Raw genomic sequence first — 22,141 nt, 5'->3', positions numbered from 1 at the left:
GTATAATATCCTTTTCGAGATTAACCTCACTAGTAAGCAGCTTCAGGAAAAGAACTTGAACATAAATTCTGCTATTCAAAAACTGCAGCAAACTAAAAATATTCTGAAGGAATTCAGAAATGATGAAGGGTTCGAAAGAATACTGGTAGATTCTCTCAAGTTTGCTGAAGAAATAGACTTTCTGACAGAATTTGAACCAAAGCCAGTTCACATTCAGCAAAAGAAACCCCAGTTTTTGTATGAAGGATGTGACACCCATTCAGAACCCAAAACAAGGGTTCAAAGTGAATTTCTACTTTGCAGTCCTTGATACTGCTATTCACTTGGTTGATGAAAGATTTCAACAGATACAGCAGCTAGAGTCAGTATTTGGCTTTCCATATGGTATTCACAGCTTGCAAAAGAAAACAGCAAAACAGATAAGAGAATTTTGTATAAAACTGAAGTCAGCATTGACTCACAAAAATTCAAAAGACATTGATGCTACAGATTTGTGTAGTGAGCTTCAGGCTTTTTCAAGATGACTTAAGAAACATTCCACTCCTGAAGAAGAATTGAAGTTTGTTTTTTGAAAATAAACTCAGTTTTCCAAACATTTTTAGAGTTCTATGCATTCTTTTAACTTTGCCAGTTTCTGTAGCTAGTGCGGAACGTATCTTCTTGAAGTTAAAATTGATAAAAACATATCAACAATGGTGCAAGAGAGAATTGTTGGACCTGCAACAACATCAATAGAGCATGCCGTAGCTGGAAAACTGGATCTAAAAGAACTAGTGACTGAATTTTCAAAACTTAAAGCAAGAAAAGTCATGTTTTAAGAGCACAGAGTGTTTGTTTTTTATTCGGAGTGTTTTGTAAATACAAGTTAAAGTTCATTGAAGAATTTTCTTATTTCTTTCTATATTGGATGTGGTGTAATGGCAGTTAAAGGAAGATAGCATAATGGATGATTTTGGATTTGTTGTAATAAAAATTATAATTAACATTTTAATGCATTTTTCTTTGAAATTGGACTGAAATATCATCTAGCTGTCGTGTACAAATCTATTCTGAAAATTTAGTGTGTCTATTTTATCTGATCTCAGAAACATTGGTTGGACAGATGGATAAACCAAATAATTAAGCCTCTGTTTACCAAAAAAAAACCAAAACAAAAAAAATGCTTAAAAACATTAAAAGGAAAAAAGAGGCAAAATGTTTCCCAGTTTACCAAAACCCTCAGCTTAGATCTGCCCTTGGGGTTTGGGGGTGGGGGCGCCAATTGCATGGTTTGCCAAGGGTGCCAGTTTCTAGCAGCTAATCTAGGGCTGCCCCTGAGTACAATATTCAAGTTTGGTTGTGCTGTTCTTCAGGAAGGTTCTTGGTTAGTTGACTGAGCTCGGGGACACTCCTTAAGGAAGTTTGTTTTAATGTTAAACAGTCTCCTAAGGGAAGTGGTGGGTGTTCAGTAGGCTATTCAACTCTGTGGAGAAATTTCCACATATACAGCTAGAAAATAGGGATGAGTGGCCGGAAGCAAGATTCTCTTTCTTTTCTTCCCACACTCCCTTCCAAGCTTTTACAACTTCATCTCCCCCCTTCCCCCCAATCATTACCAAAGTGGAAAAACCATGTTTGGGATCTTTCCCGTTCTCTCCATGTTCCTGTAAAGAGGGCTGTCACAGCTGCACTAAACACATGGAGAAAAGAACTGCAGTGAATGGTAAGGTCAGGAAAGCTTCAAAGCAGGGAGAAGGGTGGGCCACAGCAGCTGGTATGAGAGTTGGTGTTGGGGAAAGAGATGGGAAAACGTCAGTGATCCAAAGGAGAGTTTGAGAAGAGAAACCTACCAGCAGCCAGGAGAGCAGAACCCCCTTTTGTCTCCCAGAATCCATGAAGGAAAAACAGAATTTCGAGAGAATGGGAGCGACATGTGGGAAGTGCCAGATGCGTGTTACTGCATGGCAGAGATGGATGCCTCTCTTGGTTCCATTGTGGAGCTGATGTTGAAACTATAACGCCATATCTGCCAATGGCTGCTTCTAACTGAAGCCTTCCCAGGGTGCAAGGTACCATCTGCACTTCCAGAGAGTGGCCGTAAGACTGAGAGAGACCTCCAGTAATGAAATAAGTGTTTTAAAACCTCTTTCTCCATATTCCACTTACATTGACAGGTCGGGCAGCTCAAGAATGAATTCAGTTAAGCAAATAGCTTTCCAGGATGTAAATGGATTGATAAAGAATAATTCTATTAAGAAAATGTTTCAAATTTCTTTCAAGTCTCAGATGGGAATTGCAATAGTAAAGGGATTTGAATGACAAAATAGATTAGTTGCAAACTTTAATTCCTGATCTTGTGCTCTACATGTGTGCACACACTGTTTACATACATGTAGTATGTACATTCCTAGGGAGCTGCATTGTGTGCAGTAGGCTCAGGGATTGTAGTTATACCTGGCTTCTATGCAGGGGGACAAGGGGTAGGAGGCTTTTTGCTCTCTCAAGCGTTCAGGACACGGATAGTGTGGACTATCGTTCTTATGAAAAGAACGTTTTACAAAATGTAAGACTAGAAATGTGTCCATTGGTTTTTATTTTTATTTTTAAAAAGCCATTAAGAGCCATTGTTGCTAAACAAGTAGGAACATAGGAGTTGCCAGACCAGACTGGAGGAATGATCCAGTGGTCTAGGATCCCATCTGAGAAGGTGCAAGAATTCCTGTAATGGGTGCTTGAGGAGTAACGTGACCAGAATGGGACGTTGCTTATATAGTCATACGCTGGCAAATCTTACCAAAGTTCAGATTGAGAAGAAAGTCAGAGAGATGGTAATGGGTGCCTTATAAATGCTTATAATAATTATTAATAATGTCACAGCTCTTTCCAGACTTGGCAGCTGAGGGACCTCTCACCACTGAGCCTGTATTGTGTGTATCCAGATTGTATTATGTCTGGCACCGGCACTGCCCTGCTGTAAGAACTTATTAAAGGCTTGAAACCATGAAAGACTATTAATAGCTAGCTGGAGGGTGATTTTCAGAAGTATGAGTATTAAACAGAGATGGAATTGAGCTATAAAGTTGAGATCTAGATCAGAACTTTCCCAAAGTTTGTGAGCATTTGATCCATCTCTAATGATAAACCTAGGAAAATTCTACTTAAGTCCTTTATATTTCCTTTACATTAAACACTCGTTTTTCTGCTTTCTCCCTTTACTTGCATCTTCCATCCGACAGCAATGTGGATACAAAGGAGCTGTGTGGTAAGTACCCTTTCGCTATCTCAGTAAAAGCAAATTTTAATGTAGATTTTTCTTAACTTTATTTTTAACAAGGCTCACACATACTTCACTCCAATATAGAATAGGGCCAAGCTTTTAAAGAAACAGGGAACTAAAGATAGGTTCATGAATCAATAATGGCATTCAAATATGATCAGGACCAGCACTTTCTGTTGACTTCAGTAGGAAAAATTGGGAGTTTGGCAATCTCTGGAAATCAGGGTGATATGGGGAACTAACTTTAGGTTTTTAAAATCTTGGTGTAAGTGAATTAAAGAGTGGGGCATGAGGTGGGGTGGAATGTTAACTAATCATGCCCCCTTTTTAATCACTCTCTACCTTTCATACAGCAATATTCAATTCAATCTTGGATCCCTTCCAGTGAAAGTAAGTACTCGCCTTAGCCCTTGTGCTTTAGCATAGTTTGTGGTTTATGTCACTACGCAGTTTCCCATTTCCACAGATGCTCTTGATAAACTGGTTCCTCAGGTATCAATGGATCCTCAAATAATAGAGGGGCTGGGGCCATTCCAAACTGCCTAGTCAATTGGACAGACCTTGCCCTCCAAAGGGAGACATTAAGTAGCTGAATACATTGGTTTAGGGCTGAATCTGGGCTCTGCAGAGGGATTGGATGCTGCCACCCTTCTTTGATCATAGCATAATAAAATGTCCCCCAACTCTCACTAGAGTCTCATGTTAGTTGACCAGGATTCCACAATCTCTATCAGCCTATGCAGTGGAGATGTCATTTATAAGCTGGAATCAGGGGTTGTGTAGAATGTCTTGCTGTTCCTGAGCTGTGAATTCTTAGAACATATTGTACTGGCTTTCTTGTTCAGCAATGACGCTGGGAAAGTTTTACTCAGTTTTACGATATAGTTAATGAGCACAGACCTGTACCCAGAAATAAGCAGATAACATTCAGTAATATATGATTAATTTCAGGCACTACCTCATCTGCAGGCTTCAATAAAACCGCATTACTTTATAGTGCCAATTACATATTTGTCTTTAGGCAAAGCTTAATGTTTTACAGCGGGTAGCCTACAATACATATAATCACCAGAGTGGCCCCCACTGTTCATAGAAATTAGAGGTAGAAAATATCTAGGCGGACATTTTATCCAACTCCCCAGCTAGAATAGAGTAGGATTATTTCCTACAGTGAATTTTCAAGTGCTTTGTCTAGATTTTAAATGACTCATGCAGTGGGGCTTTTGCTACTTCCCATGGGGAGATTATTCCACGGTCTAATGGACCCCTCACTGTTAGGAATTTTTTTCTGCTGTTCAGTCTGGAGATGGGAGAAGAAGATTGCTTTTTTGTTTTAAAATACCTTGTCAGCTGCATTCCCCATGCCTCCTTCAAGATGGCACAAAGGAATAATTACATTAAAGAAGAATCCATATAAAACAACCTTCACAATGCATCAGTGGTTTTACCATTATAGCGTTCACAGATCCCTCCAAAGACAGCAATTATGTAGTTAAAAATCCAGCATCTAGACTCTAATCAGACTCCGGCAATCAGGACGGTGCTTTCCGGTGGGTTTGTGCTGATCTGATGGAAGTTAGTTTTTATTTCGAACATTATTAAAGATTTGTCTGTCCTTTTATTAGAGTACCAGGCCTTGTCAGCAGAAGAAATTGCAATAGGCTGGGTGGGTGCTAATTTCAGTTGAAGAATGGCTTATTTTGGTTGAGCTTAAACCACTTCCTAATTCATTTGTATAGTTCTACATTTAAATAAGGCTCTCTTCAACTGAACTCAATATCTGCAAAGCCTTTTGCAACAGTTTAAAACTAAATCGGTTTAAAATCACACCTTAAATTAGAATGGTGCAAATTTTTGTGTCAACAACCCCATGCTTGTAATCAGACTAGGATGCCTTTTGGGAAACGCCTGAGCTGTTGGTCAGGCATGGTTTGTTATTTAGCAAAGTGGGGTAGACTGAGACAAGCCCATGATTCTGGCATGGAGTTCAATTGGGGGAGTCATACTAAAAACAATAAATCAGATTTTATTTCCTAACGTACTTTGAGCCAATTTCTATTTGCACTGAAGTTAGTTAGTTGCACTGAAGTTAGGGCCTATTCATAGAAACTGATATATGAGAAATCGACTTGTATAATAAGATCTCTTGTATTTGCCAATTACATGTTTTTCCACTCCACTTTCCTTGTTTAATTGGTCTTGCTTGTTTCCCACCCCATTAAACTAGTAACTGCAGATCACATTATAAACCTAGATTGAAAATAAGAGGTAAAGCAGCATTGTTTGATGGGACCTTTCTTTCTCTGACAATCTTATAAAACAGAAAATTATACAGTTGTCGTCCAGGGTGAGATCACACTACCTGGCAATGAAGAGTATATGTAGGGTTGATCAACGATCCCTGTAATTAAGCTACTTGGAAAAAAGAGTTGTAGGTGTCTGTTATTTGGGGGTCTTACATAGGTTCTGATGAAGATGGTTTTGCAGCATTTTGCTGTGCAAACTGACGAGCAGATTTTATGAAGACAAATAAAATCTCATTTGTCTGTCACAAGGGACTGTTTGGGGCTATTTTGCAAAGTCCTACATTAATACACAAAATGTTCTTACCTGTTCAGATACAGGTGGATCATGACGTTGCAACTAGATTGTGTTTTGTGTAGCCTTTGTTCATTGGATGGCCAGGCTTGGTCTAACTCAGTGGAAACAATTATTTTGTTTTAAATTATTCTGTTTTTAAAGGAGTAGGAGGGTGGGGAAAGAACAACAATATGAAACGTACAATAGGATTTCCTCTTGTGAATAACTCCATTGCAAGGGCACCAATTGAGGGGGACTGGAGGGGGAGCGCCCTCGCCCCCCCTCCCCGTTTCATACCAGAGGCGTGCAATCTCCCAGGTGGAGCTCTTAACTACAGCACAGCATTACTGTCAAATGTAAGTTCTGCAAAGGGGAGGTGCCCCTGGAGCTGGAAGTCAGTATTTTGTTTACAAACAGAGGAAGGGTGATTAAGATAAGAAAGGACTGGTGATTAAATTAAGGATATGGAAGTTTAGCCTGTAAAAGAGGAATCCCTCTGTGGAGGGGGGAGAAGGAGGAGGGGTTGTTTTAGAGAGAACACAGGGAACTCCGAAAAAATACAGAGAAGCACAGAGCCAAGGTTACATTCAGAAAAGGGGGAGATTTGGGGGCATAGGTGAAAAGAAGGGATCAAACCCAGGGAAGGGCTAGCAGTGTATAGAGACGTTCCCACTCTACCTGTGGTACTTATGTGGCCCCATCACCATCGTATCTGAGGCTGCATCTCAGAATGTCTAACCTGTCTCTCCTCCCAACCCCTCAGTGTGTTGGAGCAATGCGGTTATCCCCATTGTACAGATGGGCACTGAGGCCCACACAGACTAAAGGTATTTAGGCACTCCTAGAGCTTGCATCCCGCATCCCCTCCTGTATGCCAACCCCCTGCCACAGGCTCAGCCCAGAGCTCCGTTGCACAGTGCCAACCCCTCAGCCCCAGGCTGTCCAGAGCCTGCACCCTCTCTGGAACCTTTACCCAGCCCAGTGAAAGTGAGTGAGGGTTGGGGGAGAGCGAGCGACGGGATGGGGGAGGGAAGGGAGTGAAGGGGATGGGGACTTGGGGAAGGGGTGGGGCCCTGAGGAAGGGGTGGGGTAGATCCTGGTATTCAAAAAGTGATCTTGGATGTAAAAAGGTTGGAGATAACTGATCTAATCCGACCTCGTGTACAGCACAAGGCACCACCACCACCCAACACCTGCACACTAACCCAACTGAACTGAGACCAAAGTATTACAACCCATGGGAGACTAGACTATTATGTGACACAGGCAGAGGATAGGAGGGACTGAGATGCACTGGTGCCTGAAGCCCCACAATTCAGGGAAATGATTAAGTGAGACATACGCAGATAATCCTGGCAAGTGACCCCCACACATGCTGCTGAGGAATGCAACCCCCCCCCCCCGGTCTCACTGCCAATCAGACTTGGGAGGAAACTCTTCCCCCCCGCATGTCAATCAGTTAGATCTTGAGCATGTGAGCAAGCATGAGAGAGAGAATGCTCGGAGCCACCCAGGAGCTCTGGCCTATCCCCACAATGTCCTATCTCCAGGCATGGCCACTTCCTGATGCCTCAGAGGAAGGAGATAAAAGAAACCAACCCTACCAGAATACATTTGGAGAGAGAAAAAAGTCCCATCCTGACCTCTGCCAATAGCTGACTGAAGCACTGAGGCATGAGCTCTAGGAACATAGGACATAAATCTGAAATGAGTCCCAGGACTGTTGAGCCCAGGCCCCTCCTCCCCCATCTGAATAACGTCCCTGGACAGCTATGCAATAAGAGGGAACATTTTTTTCCTTGACCCCTGAGATGACCAGCTTAATTCTGAAGTAGGAGAAACGATGAATCAGCAGAACATCCTGGCTGTGTCACTGTTCCTACTTATTCAGTGGGAGGAATTAAGTAGAATAATGCAAAAAAACTGAATACTTAAAATTACCAGTAAAATCTACTTAAAAATGAAAGTAGAAGAATAGTAAGAAAATAATGAAGTATGATGATCTCATGTTGACAATGTACAAATCATGGCCCCAGTCCTGCAAGATGTTTGCAGGATTGGGCCTATAAAGGCACATTGGGAACATCTTATAATTAAGGTTTCAAGTCTTTCCCGGGGTCACGGATTCTGTGACTTTCTGTGACCTCTGTGACTTCCGCAGCGGCTGACCCTAGGGCCACCCAGGCTGCCTCCCCTTCCCCAGCAGCATCGGCAGCAGTGGGGCCTCAAGCCGCCCCCTGCCTGGAGCAGCAGCAGCAAGGCCCTGGGCTGCCCCCCACCCAGAGCAGCAGCATCTGCTGGAGCACCCTCCCTCCTCCTGCACCTAAGATTTACTAAAGGGTATTTTTAGTAAAAGTCATGGACAGGTCATTGGCCATGACTTTTTGTTTATTGCCCTTGACCTGTCCATGACTTTTACTAAAAATAGCCTTGACTAAATTGTAGCCTTACTTATAAATGGATCCCATGACTGCTGCTTACCATTTTTGTTCCTGTGGCTTTCAACACAACTTCCATAATTCCCACTAAAGAATAAGCAATGTATTACAAATGTTTTTCAAATGATAAAATAATTGATTTTTTTAAAAAAGGTTTTTGAATCACAAACCCTTAATATATTTGGCATGTGCTACCAGTGATTTATACTTTCCTAAATAATGAAATCTATTATTGTACCTTTAGGGACCAAATTTAAGATCAAAATATCAGAGGAGAGAGAAATATTCTAGCATTTTAACTGCTTCTTAAAAGACAGCTTCTGACATCAGAACAGCTCCAGCATGTAATGCATACTGGTAACTTACAGTCACAATTAACAAGCCCACCTGTAGCATGGCACTTTATGGGAAACCTATTAATATCACATTTGATGCATATCAATTCTACAGTGTGTGTTTATATATATAAACGCACACATATATATATGTAAAGTCTTGGTAAGATCACACTAGTCCAGTGTCTTTAAATCTGTCCTTAAAACTGGAAAGAGGCATGCAGATTAGCAAAATAAGAATTCTTGAGGTTCTGCTCTAACATATACCCACAATTCCTGCAGAGCAAGTGACAGTGCTGTGATGTGACCCCCTGGGAAAGTCCTCCATTTTATGTGCCTGTCCCTATTTTGTTGTGGCTCCCCTTCCACTGAGAGTTACCTCTATGGATCTTGAGTTGCATGGTGAATTCATATGCAGAAACATTTAGAATAGAGGTAATTTAAATTGCTCACGCGTGAATCACACATAAAACCTAAGGCTACGCAATTCATACCTGCTGGCAAAATTCGGTCGTACGTAACTCCAAGTCTGGATACAAACTGTTCTATTTCTTTGGGTTCTCGAAAACATTCTCTTGCAATTATGAGTTCAAACCAAGCACATCATACACGTTGTTTAGAGCTATCCCCTGCCGCCAGTAGATATTTTTGTTGTTGTCTGTGGAACTTAAGGACCATGTGAGAGCTTTCACTTGACCACCTACTAAATGGATTTTCTTTATCTTTTCTTTTGATATCTACTCCTTAGAATGATTTATTTTTCTTGTTCATGTGAAAATACAATCTGCTGCTGCTGCTGAAAATGAGCTGTTTGGCTTATCTGAGGTGCAGTGGATCACAGTGGAGTGTCACTTTGCTATCATTCCAATCACTGCCATGCAAGCCATTTGGAGATGTGCTTGGGCTGCAGACAGATATGTGCAGCTTTAATTAAGCCAGAAGAAGCTAAATAATGGAATAGTCTCCTGCAATTTATTTATAGCCAACTTCTGCAGAAATGTCACTTCAATATTAATTTTCATTTTTTGATGCTGAGGAATGATACTAGCGCCGGGTTTTGCATTTAATTCTAGTTCATGCCAGTTACATGGAAACTAGTCAGCTTTGTGCCTAGAGTCAAACGTATGCCATGTGTAGTTGAGGATGCTGCACTTAAGTTATCATTTCTGTTATATATGTCTAATTTTCAGTAGTTGACCACGTATGCATGGAATGATTTCAGTGCTGAAATCTGTAATCAAACTATTGTCTGTAGATCAGCATATCTGTTTTAACTACAATGAAATAACTGAGGCTTAAATCCAGTGTACATAAATGAAAATGAGTTGGATAGTTCCAGCCCTCTCCCTGCTGAATGTATGCCCAAGTCCCATACCTGCTACTCAACTTGACATGAATTGTCACCTCTTGTGATAAAAAGCTCAGGGTTGCACTAGCAGAAGCAAATGGCAGATGAAGAATTGGGAACACTGTCACACTGTCCCTGGCTCTGACCAGTGCAAGTCCCTCATTTCTTGAGCATGCAGTCCTGGGGTTTTTTTGCTTGGAAGAACAAAGTGTTAACAGGTGTCACGCTGTCTGGAGTGGCTCACCACTGTGAGTGATTATCTCAGGGCAGACTATCAGGAAACGGGCAGACATCCCAAACTGTGGTGGTATGTTCTGTAATTAGATTTCACTAAGCCAGTAACAGATGTGAACTCCTGAATCACGGTACCAGTCTTAACGTGGAGTCACAGACAGTCCCCTTAACCTCTCCAACTTATGTTGCCACCCAGACAAACTGAACTTTGTGATAAAAGGTTACTTAAACCTAAAACCGTACCACATTAGGTTGCTCCCAGTCTCAAAGGACCAGCCACTTACCCCAGATCAATGGATACTCCAGATCTTACACCAAAGACAACACTGGCAGCCAATTCTATAGTAAACTAACTATAGGTTTATTAGCTAAGAAAAAAGAATGAGAGCTATTGAGAAGTTAAAGCAGGTAAAACATAATAGGTAAATCAAAGTTTGTAAATCCAAAATGATAGCAGATTGATTTACCTATTATGTAATCTTTTCAGGGCTTCCCAGAAGAACTCTGGGGGATCTCCATCTTCTTGTTCAGTTATTCTACCCCATTAGAATCCAAACAGTCCACGGATAAAGGATCTCTTTCAGTCAGTACTTATGGCTTCTTTTCACAGACAACAATCTGACAAGTGTCTGTACCCACACAATGGCTAATTGCTTTGAATTTAGCACTCTTCTTCATTTGAATGTGATGAGTTATTTAGTTACAGGAATATACATAATGTAAATGTCTGCCATTACATTATCACGGGAATAGACAAGTGAAAACAATACAAGTAATATTCCATTAGATTTCATGACGTTCTAACACCTGAATACACTCTTACATTAACACATGCTTTGATTTAAGTTTCAGAGTAGCAGCCGTGTTAGTCTGTATCAGCAAAAAGAATGAGGAGTACTTGTGGCACCTTAGAGACTAACGCATTTATTTGAGCATAAGCTTTCGTGGGCTAATACCCACTTCATTGGATGCATGCCGTGGAAAATACAGTAGGAAGATATACACAGAGAACATGAAACAATGGGTGTTACCATACACACTATAACGAGAGTAAAAACTATTTCTCCATGCTAATTTCTCCCCCTACTGTTACTCACACCTTCTTGTCAACTGTTGGAAATGGGCCATCCTGATTATCAGTACAAAAGTTTTTTTTCTCCTGCTGATAATAGCCACCTTAATTGATTACTCTCATTATTGCTGGTATGGCAACACGCATTTTTTCATGTTCTCTGTGTATATATATCTTCCCACTGTATTTTTCACTTTGATCTAAGGTTATTTAATTACCGGGCATGCATAATGTAAATGTAATGTAATAGTAAACAGCAGGATATAGAGAGATGAAAGCAATACAATTAACATCTCCTTAGATCTCTTTTAACAGACATGTGAGTTGGGCTTAACATATACTAATACATTTAACTCGTTTGATATTCTCACACAAGTGAATTGGCCTATGGCTCTGGCCTGAGCTGGTCAGTCAGCGTCACAACAGGGAAGTGCAAAAATAAGTTAGAGGTGAATGTTTTCAGGTACTGTGGTGTTGTGCTTTTGTAACTTATGCATTTCCCGTAGTGCCATCAGGCTGCCATTTATGAGACAAAAGCCATAATGTGGACAACTGCCTTTGGGGTTCTCAGGGAGCAAGGAGGGGGCTCAGCACTTTTAAAGAATTGACACTGCGTACAAGTACCTTTCTTTCTATGGAAATTTCTCAAGGGTGATAATATTGAGATCTCTGGGCTGAAACTGTCCACGACCTGACTCCTTGTGTAGTCATTTGCATCTTACAGGGTGGGTGACAAATAGTGCTGCCAGGTATCGATCATACTTTGCACATTGTAAAGCAATGGGGGATTGGATCTTTGTACCCTAACGAGGCAAACCTCAGACTCCTTCAGCATGGAGCAGTGTGTGCCTTTGACACAAAAACAGACCCTTAGTTTGTTTGCCCATAGCCATGTTGGCACCTGCTTACTTCCTTGCATTGCATACTCTGCTGAAACAACTGAAGATGCTGAAATGCTGTCAGAAATCTGCACAAGCAGTGATTCCATTCACAGATTCTCTTCCAGTTAGAATGCAATGGGTGGCATAGAGTCAGAACCGCAGCTGTTATGAATTGAGGTAGAGCCAGTGAGCTCAATGGAGTCACGCCAGTTTACACCAGCTGAGGATCTGGCCCATTTTCTGACCTTCTTTTAACCTTTTTTGTGGTGAGGAAGCTAGGAGTCTCATGGTGGGGGTGAGGAGTGTAGTGGACAGATTGGATTTCTATGAGACTTCCAGTATATCCCAGTGTTGGCAGTAATTCAGAAAAATCGGCGTTTTGGTAAAATGTGGAAATGGGCATGAAAGAACTTTAAAGCTACCACCAAGTTAATAACTATTTTCAATGGTAATCTCTTTGGCTTGGGCCTGGACTTTACAGGATGTTCCACTACGCACCCCTTTATTGTGAATTTAGCTCAGGGTTCTCAAAGCAAAGCGTAGAAGAAATATATATTTTAAAATGTAATTAAAATCTTCATAACCTTGTCTCTTCACCAAAAAGGCTCTTGTAATGTTGAACAGCCCTGGAGTATTCAGTTAACCTAGAATCTACCCTTTATTTCCTCCATTGGTTCTCCAGATTATTTTGCTGATCATATGGGAGACTATGAAGATGTTTTGGCTTCCCTGGAGACCCTTAACCTCTCCATTCTGAAAGCCATGGACTACACCAAGCGGGTGAGTAGTTGTTGTTGTTATTGTAGCTTGTGCTATGCAAGTGAGTGTGGCTAGATATGTTTTCTCCAAGCTTGTGGGTCTAAAGTAGGCATGGTTAATACTTTTCCTGTAGTCATTTTTACTAAGGGTAAATAGGATAGTAGCAGAAACATCATCAAAGTAACAACACCAGGGATGTTGTCATCAGAGTGAGCAGTGTGTTTTTGAGATGGCCTTGAAAGAAACAAGTGCTATTGTGTTACTGTTACCGGAGATAAGGAGTTCAAGAGGCAAATCTTAAATGTCCATGGGATAAAATTGTAAGACTGATGATGCATGCAAATGTGGCCTAAAAATAATCGATCAGTATGATAAATACCTTCACCGGGTTATCTGCTCTGTTTTAGAAAGATCTGTCTTCTACATTAGCTAATAATTTTCTATATATAAAGTGTCTGCCTCCTACCAATATCTAGAAGACATTTGGCTTCACACAAATATAGACAACAAATTAGTTTATAAAAATCATTCATTTTTATTCTAAAAAGCCCTTAGTGGCCAAAGCATCAGCAGTTTGGATAGCAGGGTTTTAAAATGGAAAATAAATTATCAGCTTGTGTCATCAAATGGCTATATGTGTATAGGCTTATGCATTGCCAGTGCTGCAAGCTATATTGTAAGAGCTGATGACTGCTGTTGTTTCTAAACCAGGGTTTAGAAACAGTCTTGAATTCTGCAGCATGTGAAAAATTATCTGTTAGTATCTCAAAGGCAAAAATCTTTACAGTGTCATAGACAAAGATCCATTAAACTTCTCCCGGTGGATTTCTTCCTTCTGCTCCATTCAAGCACATCATTTTATCACCACCGTCCTAAACTCTAGCTCAGAAGACTGCCTGACTAATGAAAAGATTAAATTTGATACATCAGCTGCAATGTATGCATGATGTCAATGGAGCAACCAAATGGAGAGGTCTCAGCCTCAGTTAGCAAGATGGTTGTCTCTCACCATCTGACTTAAAGTAATGGGAGCATTGTAATAACATGTTCAGAAAGGACATTTCCTGTTAACATCTTGTGAACCTTGAAAGCTCTAGGACGGTTTATGAAATCAAGGTGAAAATTACACGTGAAGTAAATGATGGCATAAACATTTTATTATATAGAGTTGTATCTTCTCAGCAATCTTTCTGGAAATATTTGAATGGTCTCAACTGGACTGAGTTATTTTGTTTTTCCAGCAGAACATAAAATGCTGTAGTTGCACCCAAGAGGGATTAGACGTCTCTTGTGAGATTTTCAAAAGGGGAAGCATTGGTCTAGCTCTCAGTTCATCAACATCAAAGTCCCATGGGCTTTGTTAAGAGCAGAGTTACACCAGCTCTGAGTGCTTCGAAAACCTCACCTGAAATTCCATTCTTTGATCTTTCAGTTAATAACTACTACAAAATTAGAAGCCAGAATTGCTTTCAAAAGTGTGGCCATTTATGTCCTCTGTTTAATGCAATAGAAACCAGAGCATTTGTGTTAAAAGACTGATGAGAATGGCTTGGGAAATAAGTACCATTTGTGCATGAAATTGCCAAGATGGAATTAAGCATAAAAGCTGATGTTCACATAAATACACATTTTTGTATATGCAAGTGGGGCTCCATTTTGCATAAATGTGTCTCACAATATACTTTGACAGAGCAGTTAATAAATAATAGATTATTAAAAAGTGTAACTAATCTTAAAGAATGCTACATTTTATTTATAAATACTTGGAAAACCTGATCTATCTAATATATAAATGTGTTAATCCTTCTACAGTTACAAACTTCCCCATTTGAATTGTGGACTTACTAAGTACATTCCAGGGAGAGAAATAGTCTGCCTTTTCTCCTATGAGACGTTATTCAGTATGCTGAAAGTTGAGCAAAGTAAAGATGTTCTTTTTTTTAATAAAGGATCTTAACCTATTCACAGACTGAATTCCAGTCGTCCTCTGAATAATCCAAATCAAAATCTTCCTTGCATTTATCTCTAGAGTTAGAGGAAACCTTGAATCATTTAATGTTATAGATTTGGTAAAGATAGGACATTTTAGGAATTGGAATAGGGTCAGGGAGCATCAGTGTGTTACTCAGCATTGTCTCTTTCTCTGCTCTGGCTATTAAATAAAAGTCATTGTTTTCTTGATTTATGTAATTTTCAATATTTTAAATATTTGGGATTGGTGTGGCATGGAAGGCAAAGACATTTATTTGATAAGTTTGTTAAAATGAAGATATAACCTTGCAGCCAGACATATTGCTAGTATTTACAAGATTTTTTGTATTAATATTGGTAGCTCATTGTGCAAGGTGAATAATGGAAAAAAATTCAGCAACATTTTAATATTTTTTAATTGATTTGCTTCGACTCGGTGCATGCATCTTTTATATTTTCTCCTGGCAAATGTTCAAGCAAACAAGTTTACCAGCAGAAATGTGTGCTGAAATGCAAGTTCTAGTTGAATGTTAAAGTTCTCATGGAAAGCAATTTCAAATTAATTCATTTTATCTATACACTCATGGCTCTCGTTCAGTGCTAAATTTGTAATGAAAGAGGTGCCGGTGCTCAGTCAAATAAGTCCTGGTGCTCAAGCAATATTTTTGCTTTCATAAGTGATGCGGCCAGCCCAGGGGTGCCGGGGCTATAGCATGCCAAGCTTAGAAATGCCAGGGCTCAGCCCTGGAAAGCCCTGGCACAAATTAAGCACTGCTCTCATTACATAGCATCTGAATGCATATTTGTAGATTTATCCTCCCAACACCCTGTGATGTAAGGAAACATTTTACAGTTGAGGAGAGACACAGAGAGATTAATTGATCTGCTCGGGATCATACTAGGAAATGAACCCAGTGTCCTGAGTCGCAGGCCAGCACATTAACCAGCAGACCATCCTTTCTCCTGTTTGCAAATATTCCCACCAGAAGCTTGAGTCCTAAGAGTTTTGTTCATTTGATCAGCTCACGATATGTTTCTTTTCCCAGTGTTTCCAGTCAAAACAATTCATAATTTGGACATCAATTATTGGAATGGCTTATGAGAAAACACTATACCAAGGAAGAGCTCTTCACAGAAATGTTTTGGTGAATAATGAATGAAATTAAGAATAACATGAGCTCCTTGCAGAAAATTTGTGAACTGAGAGAAAAGCAAAACTCATTAATGAATTATTCATAAAATATTCTCTCAGTTCTAGGAAAGAGCTGAAAGAACCTAGAAAATAAGTTGTTTTCTAGGTAGATTTAAAAAATAGCAACACTATCCTGCAGTTTCTAAACATATTAGTCTGACAAACTGGTTCAGATTGAAAATAAAATCCTTTAGAAGCTTTCCCAGAACCCCAATCGATTAACATTTTTGAGACATTTTAAAAAAAAAGTGTTTGATTGTTTTAGTTGGTGGCTCTTCCTAATTTCTGAGGTCAGCATCAGAATTGCCAAAGGACTGAAGGTGAAATTCACCCTGTACAGAGGCCCTGGCTCACATAAGCCTCAAAATGGGGCATATAGGGGACTTAAGTGGTGCACAGATATTCCATTTACCCTCTGCGTAGATCGGGACTGGGTAATCGTTCCAACAACACAAACAATGAAATAATGAAAGATAGGACTGGGGGACTGGCTTGTGAAACTGGAGCCAGATTTCTAGACTAAGAAGGTTCAGGGAAAAATTTGAATAAACCCCTAAACTTCCAGAGCCTTATCCAAACCAGACCTTATGAGCTGTCTTGGAGAATCACTGATCATGAATATTTGTCCCAAGTTCACAGAACAGGAAGGGCACAGCTGCTTTTCTATAAGAAAATATGGTTATGTTTATAACTGAGCTGGTTAATTTTGTGGCTGCCTGTAAAGATTTGTGCTGAGTAGTGTGTTGTGGTTCTTAAAACTATTGGAGCTTGGCTGGGTTTTTCGAATCTCTCTGTGTGGATCCCACTTGTGGTGATGTTCATGCACGTGAGATGGAAATCTTTTGACCAGCAGTGTCCCTACCTCTCCCTTCCCTCTGGAATTCCTTATCTCAGAATTTGAGTAGGGCTTGAGTACAAAGGTGATACTGCGTATTTGTGAGGAGCATGTGTGTGTTCTGTGAGGGGAAATCTCCCTTTGGTTGCCAGGAATTCAAGCTAGAGCCCACCTTGAAACTTGCCCTCACAGAGCACCTGGACACACTCCTCACAAATACCCAGTATTTCCCTGGCAGACATCGCCCTGGTACTCAGCACCTGCCTAGACCTAACCATGCATACCATCAATGGGACTATGGTGGCCAGATGTCCTGATTTTATAGACACAGTTCCGATTTTGGGGTGTTTTTCTTATATAGGCTCCTATTACCCCCCTCCCCCCCATCCACCCTCTGTCCCGATTTTTCACATTTGCTGTCTGGTAACCCTAAATGGGACCCACATGACAACGCATCCCAAAGAAGCACCATTGCTGTAAAGTAAGTAACTGTTCTTTTTCATGCTGCCTGTATGTATGATTTGTTGTAGTCTTTTCAGCAATTTGAGACTTTGATTAGAGAGAAATGTTACAGTGAAAGTGAGGCACTCCAGGAAGAAGTCCCTCTGGCTGCTTCCCTATCTGTCTGTGTGTACTGAGATGTGCTCTCTAAAGCAAACTGAGTTGGTGAAAATGCTGGGAGATGCATTTTTATGCCTTAAGTGACTTGTTATGACCAGTTTAATTGCAGGGAAGCTCAATTACATTGTAATGCTTTGAAGGAGGATTTCACTGCTAACAAGGTTTTTTAATTGAGCCAGTGTCTGTCTACAAACTTGTTACCCATTGATTTGCTCCTGCATAGCTGAGCGAGTCCTGTCATAAAGTTAATAGAATCACATAACAGGAGAGATAGGAAGGATTTATTGGCTCATTTAGCACATGCCCTGCCAATATAAGTGTATTTCTTCCAACATATTTCCAGTGCCTGGTCCAGTTTACTTTTAAATATTCCATGAAATGGAGCTTCCAGGGCTTCTGGTGAGAGACTCTTCTAGCAAATAGCAGTCACTGTCAACAGATACTTAATTTCTCCCCATTACCATTATGGTATATCCTCTTGTTTTACCCTTTATCATTCTTCCTGAGTCTTCAGTGTTTCACATAGTTGCTATATTTATTTCTAGTACTGGAGTGATCACATATTATATGAACACATATATTATTGTATGACTGTCTGGCACCATAATGAGAAACCTTCCCCTCCCATGAGTGTAAAAATGCCCAAGATTAACCACTGTCAGCAATAACAGAGGGCTTGAATTTGCTGTCTTTTTGCACAACTGCATCATGCTTGCAAATGAGTGCAAGACTGGACAGTTTGTTCTACTGCATGGCATGTCCTGTCAGGAAAGTGGTTATTTGATGGAACAAGAAGTCAAGTCAGACTAGCTTGGCAAATGATGGTCACTTACCCTAATTATGGCTTTCCATTTGATAGTTTTTTTACTGTTAATTTCTGAGTTTGAAAACCATTCTGAGTAATGAGATCCTCCTTATGAGCTAAGCAAGGTCAGTGCTAAGTAGCACTTGGCTGGGAGACCTTCAAGAAAACCCCAGATTGGGGTCGGTTCCAAACCGTAATCTATGGCTTATCTGTGGAGCAGATCACATACTGCTGCTTCTCCTCATTTGTTTCTAGCTGCTACAGCTAAACATACAGGGGGAGACTTTCAATGGCACAAAAGGTAGTTAGATGCCTACCTTTTCTAGTATTGCTTTTCCAGGTAACCAATTGCTGTGAGAGCCACAGACAGATTATTTCATTGCCGATGCAGGGCAGGTGTCTGCAAGACAATCTCTAAGAAGTGGTCCACACTATGGAAAAGTATGAAACCTTCATCTGTTTGACCCAGGAGTTAGTACCTCTGTGTTAATACTGAGCCCACACCCCAGTGTGGTGTTACAGGACATTTTGTCCTTCAGATGATGTGGGCACCTAAGATCTTGAGCCCTTCGGTTAAAGATCCCTGGATGCCTTTCAGCATAAAGCTGAGATTTCACAACATTATTTCTTTGGTGACCTTGTAAGTCTGGCATTTCCTGACACTGTGATTTAAACTGTGACACTTGAACATTGCATTCAGGTAATATTTTTGTTGCGGATGAGGCATTGCAGATTTCCTCTTTGGAGACAGACAGATAGACACGGACCCACCACTGTCTTGGAAACCTTCATCAGAAAACTTGTTATTAGATTGATAGCTGGGTTTTCTGAATGTGTTCACTGATTCATAGTACGTCTATTGAAGCCATGCATACATCTGATATCCCTTCATTGCATGTTAATGTTGACATTTTATCCTCCCTTGCTGCTCTGGAAATGCTCTTTCTTCCCTTAGAGGAATAAGAGAAACTGAATTCATTCTGCACCTAGGCCATTATGGCCCAATCCTACAAGGTGTTCAGTGTTTCCAAGAGATGGTGAGCACCCAAATCTCCCAATGGGAGTTGAGGGTGCACAGCACTTTACAGGATCAGGCCATTAACACAGCATGTTGCTTTCCTTTGGCTCTGACAGCCTTCCCATAAACTGCACAGCAAGGCAGAAATTAGCTCATGCTGGACAACCTGCCGCAGCTGCAAATTTCCTTTTCTTTTATAATGAAAGGACACCATCTTTAGATTAAAGGCAGTTATTTTTTAATACTCCAGATGTTGTGCTGAGTCCCCAAATGGAAGTGCTTTATTTTCTAGGTCAAGGTGAGCTTGTGCTGTTCTCCTTTGCTTATGGTATTTTGGAGGTGGAAAAATCTACATATTGTGCATCAGAAACAACCCAGTTTTAGAGATAGTATTATGAATGCAACAGAGAAATACAGATACAATTTAGTGAATGATCACTTTAAAATGAAAATCTAATCTGTTTTATTTCAATAAGTTGATCAATATATTACAAAGGTTGATCATTAAAACTATGTTTAGCAGACGCACTATACATGCGCTATAATAATGTTACAAGGAGATAAGACATTAACAAATCTTCATGTAATGCTGGCTCATAGGTTCTTCTAGAATTTGTAGAACTGACTCTCCCATTCTTTGTTGGGGTTTACAGTGTGAGATTTCCATGATCAGGTTATTGTATTCAGATGTAACATATGTAGTAGGGCTGATTGAAACCAGAAAATTGATGTGCTGAATAACTTGTTTGATGTGATAAATTGTGCCTTTATTTACTGGATCCCATGGAGAGCATTTGGTTAGCTATAGTGCATATATATAAGAAGTGGGCCAGTCCATTGGTGGTTTGCTCAGTAAAATCAATCTGCGGTACAATATGTGGTCTTTGCCTTGTTCCAGCAATATATTCACTGTTTCCATGATATCTTCCCAACATTCTTAGACGCACTAGTGCTGCTATTGTTTCACCGAGTCTAAGACAGTGTTTGAAATGAAATGAGTCTTTTCCACAGGGAAATCTGTGACTTTTGACAGGCAAACCTACAAACTGTCAATATTTTGGCGCTTACTGAACTATATAGCATTACGCACTAAGAATGTACTTTTCTGTTTTCCTGATATTAGCACACAGCAGCTGCTATGCCAGGTAACTGGCAGTAAAAATGACACAATATTAGACAGGTTATAGTTAGAGATGGGAGAACAGGATCAGGAAAAAAACAATTAATTTGAGCTTTCACTCAAACCAAAAACGAATCAAACTTTTTATCTGAGGTTTAAGGATGTCCAGGGGTTTTAGGTATTTTTCAGTTTTGCCAGCTGCTCTGCTTCCCTCCTCTGGGACTGGAAGCTGAAATACCACACCGAAAAAAAAAAGAGCTCATAATAAATTTCTGATCTGACCTGAAAGAAGAGCACAAATCTCATGAGAGAACCTGCTCTTTCTTGATTTATTTCTAGCCTAGTTTTGAAGATTTGGGTGATTCAGGTAAGTATCTAGGCTGAGCATCTAGAGGTCCAGGTATTCCATTTAGGCATTATAGTTATGAGCTATACAGAAACTAGTTGAAACAGAGTGTGTACTAGGGATGGAGACCACTCCAGTGCTAGCAGTTCTTCATCCTCAAGAGTACATTAATAACATACATGTCAGAAATTACAGTTGTAACTATATTGACGAAAGATATTGGTTTATGATTAGTCAATGGCATTAGATTAATAAGGTGTGTCTATAGTAGGATGGATAGGGTTTGAAGAAGATATTTGCAAAGGTAAGCTTTTCCCAGGCTAGTATATCTTGAGTTTTGTACCCTACGTGACTCATTACAGCACAAGTGTCAATGTCATATTGCATATATCTACTTTTTTTAATGCACAGGCAGATAACACTATTGGGGCTGTAGGATTGTGCCAGTTCATAAGTTTGGTAGTGAGTGACCTTTTGGAGACTAGGATGGGAGATAAGGTGTTTATGTTAGAGAGACATGAAGCAGGGACTGAGATAAGAACAACACTAAATAAAAACCTTTTTAATCATGGACATATGTCCCTGTAGGAAACAATTTAATGTAGTTAAGTGACAAATGGGGAGTATGGAAACTTGCAGCCTTTGGGTTCACTTGATTTCCAAGATAACAGTTTCTCATATGGGGTATGTCTACACAGGAATTAAACACTCATGGCTGGCCTCTGCAAAGGAGAAGGGTCCCAGAGCCCAGGCCCCAGCTTGAACATCTATACAGCAATTTTACAGCCTTGCAGCCTAAGCATTTGGAGCCGAGTCAGCTACCCTGGCCAGCTGCAGCCGTGTCCTGGGTCTTTTATTCCAATGTCGATGTACCTATCGTGGGCTGTCAGATCTAAAATTGTGCATCTGTAGTGTAATGCTGTGCATGCCATGAAAAGAATCATTAGTGAAGCAACTAGGAGGAAGATTTTCAAAGTCTTAAATGGCAATTAGGCTTCCAACTCCTGTTGAAAGTCATTGAGAGTTAAGTGCCTTAACTTGCCATTAGAAAATCTCTTCTTAACCCTCTTCAGAATGTTAATATCTGAATACAAAACATTATAATATGAATGGATTCCTGCAAAGCAAAGTTACTAGCAACAGTTTATAACTACACTGGATTGTACAAAGAAGAAGTTATAGAACAATTATTCCAGCGTAGTCAGTCACATTACAGTTTAATATGAAGGGAAGGATGCACATGATGTTCTTTGATACTGCCATGATGCCCCTGTATTGTTCTGGGATGAATGGAATTTGACTGGCATTGTCCAGGAGCCTCTGGTCATTA

General features: G+C 40.2%; 1 protein-coding gene across 1 annotated transcript in view; it reads left to right on the top strand.

The window, feature by feature from the left end:
• The window catches only part of NECAB2 (N-terminal EF-hand calcium binding protein 2), a 295,013-nt gene that overhangs the window by 150,027 nt on the left and 122,845 nt on the right, over positions 1-22,141 (top strand). Inside the window, exons 4-5 of the mRNA XM_030582141.1 lie at positions 3,216-3,241; positions 12,827-12,924. Of these exons, the coding sequence (XP_030438001.1) occupies positions 3,216-3,241; positions 12,827-12,924 (124 nt within the window). The remainder of the gene's footprint in view (positions 1-3,215; positions 3,242-12,826; positions 12,925-22,141) is intronic.

Source organism: Gopherus evgoodei, chromosome 12 (assembly GCF_007399415.2).
Source record: "Gopherus evgoodei ecotype Sinaloan lineage chromosome 12, rGopEvg1_v1.p, whole genome shotgun sequence".
Lineage (NCBI taxonomy): Eukaryota > Metazoa > Chordata > Testudines > Testudinidae > Gopherus > Gopherus evgoodei.
This window is presented reverse-complemented; position numbering and strand designations above follow the sequence as displayed.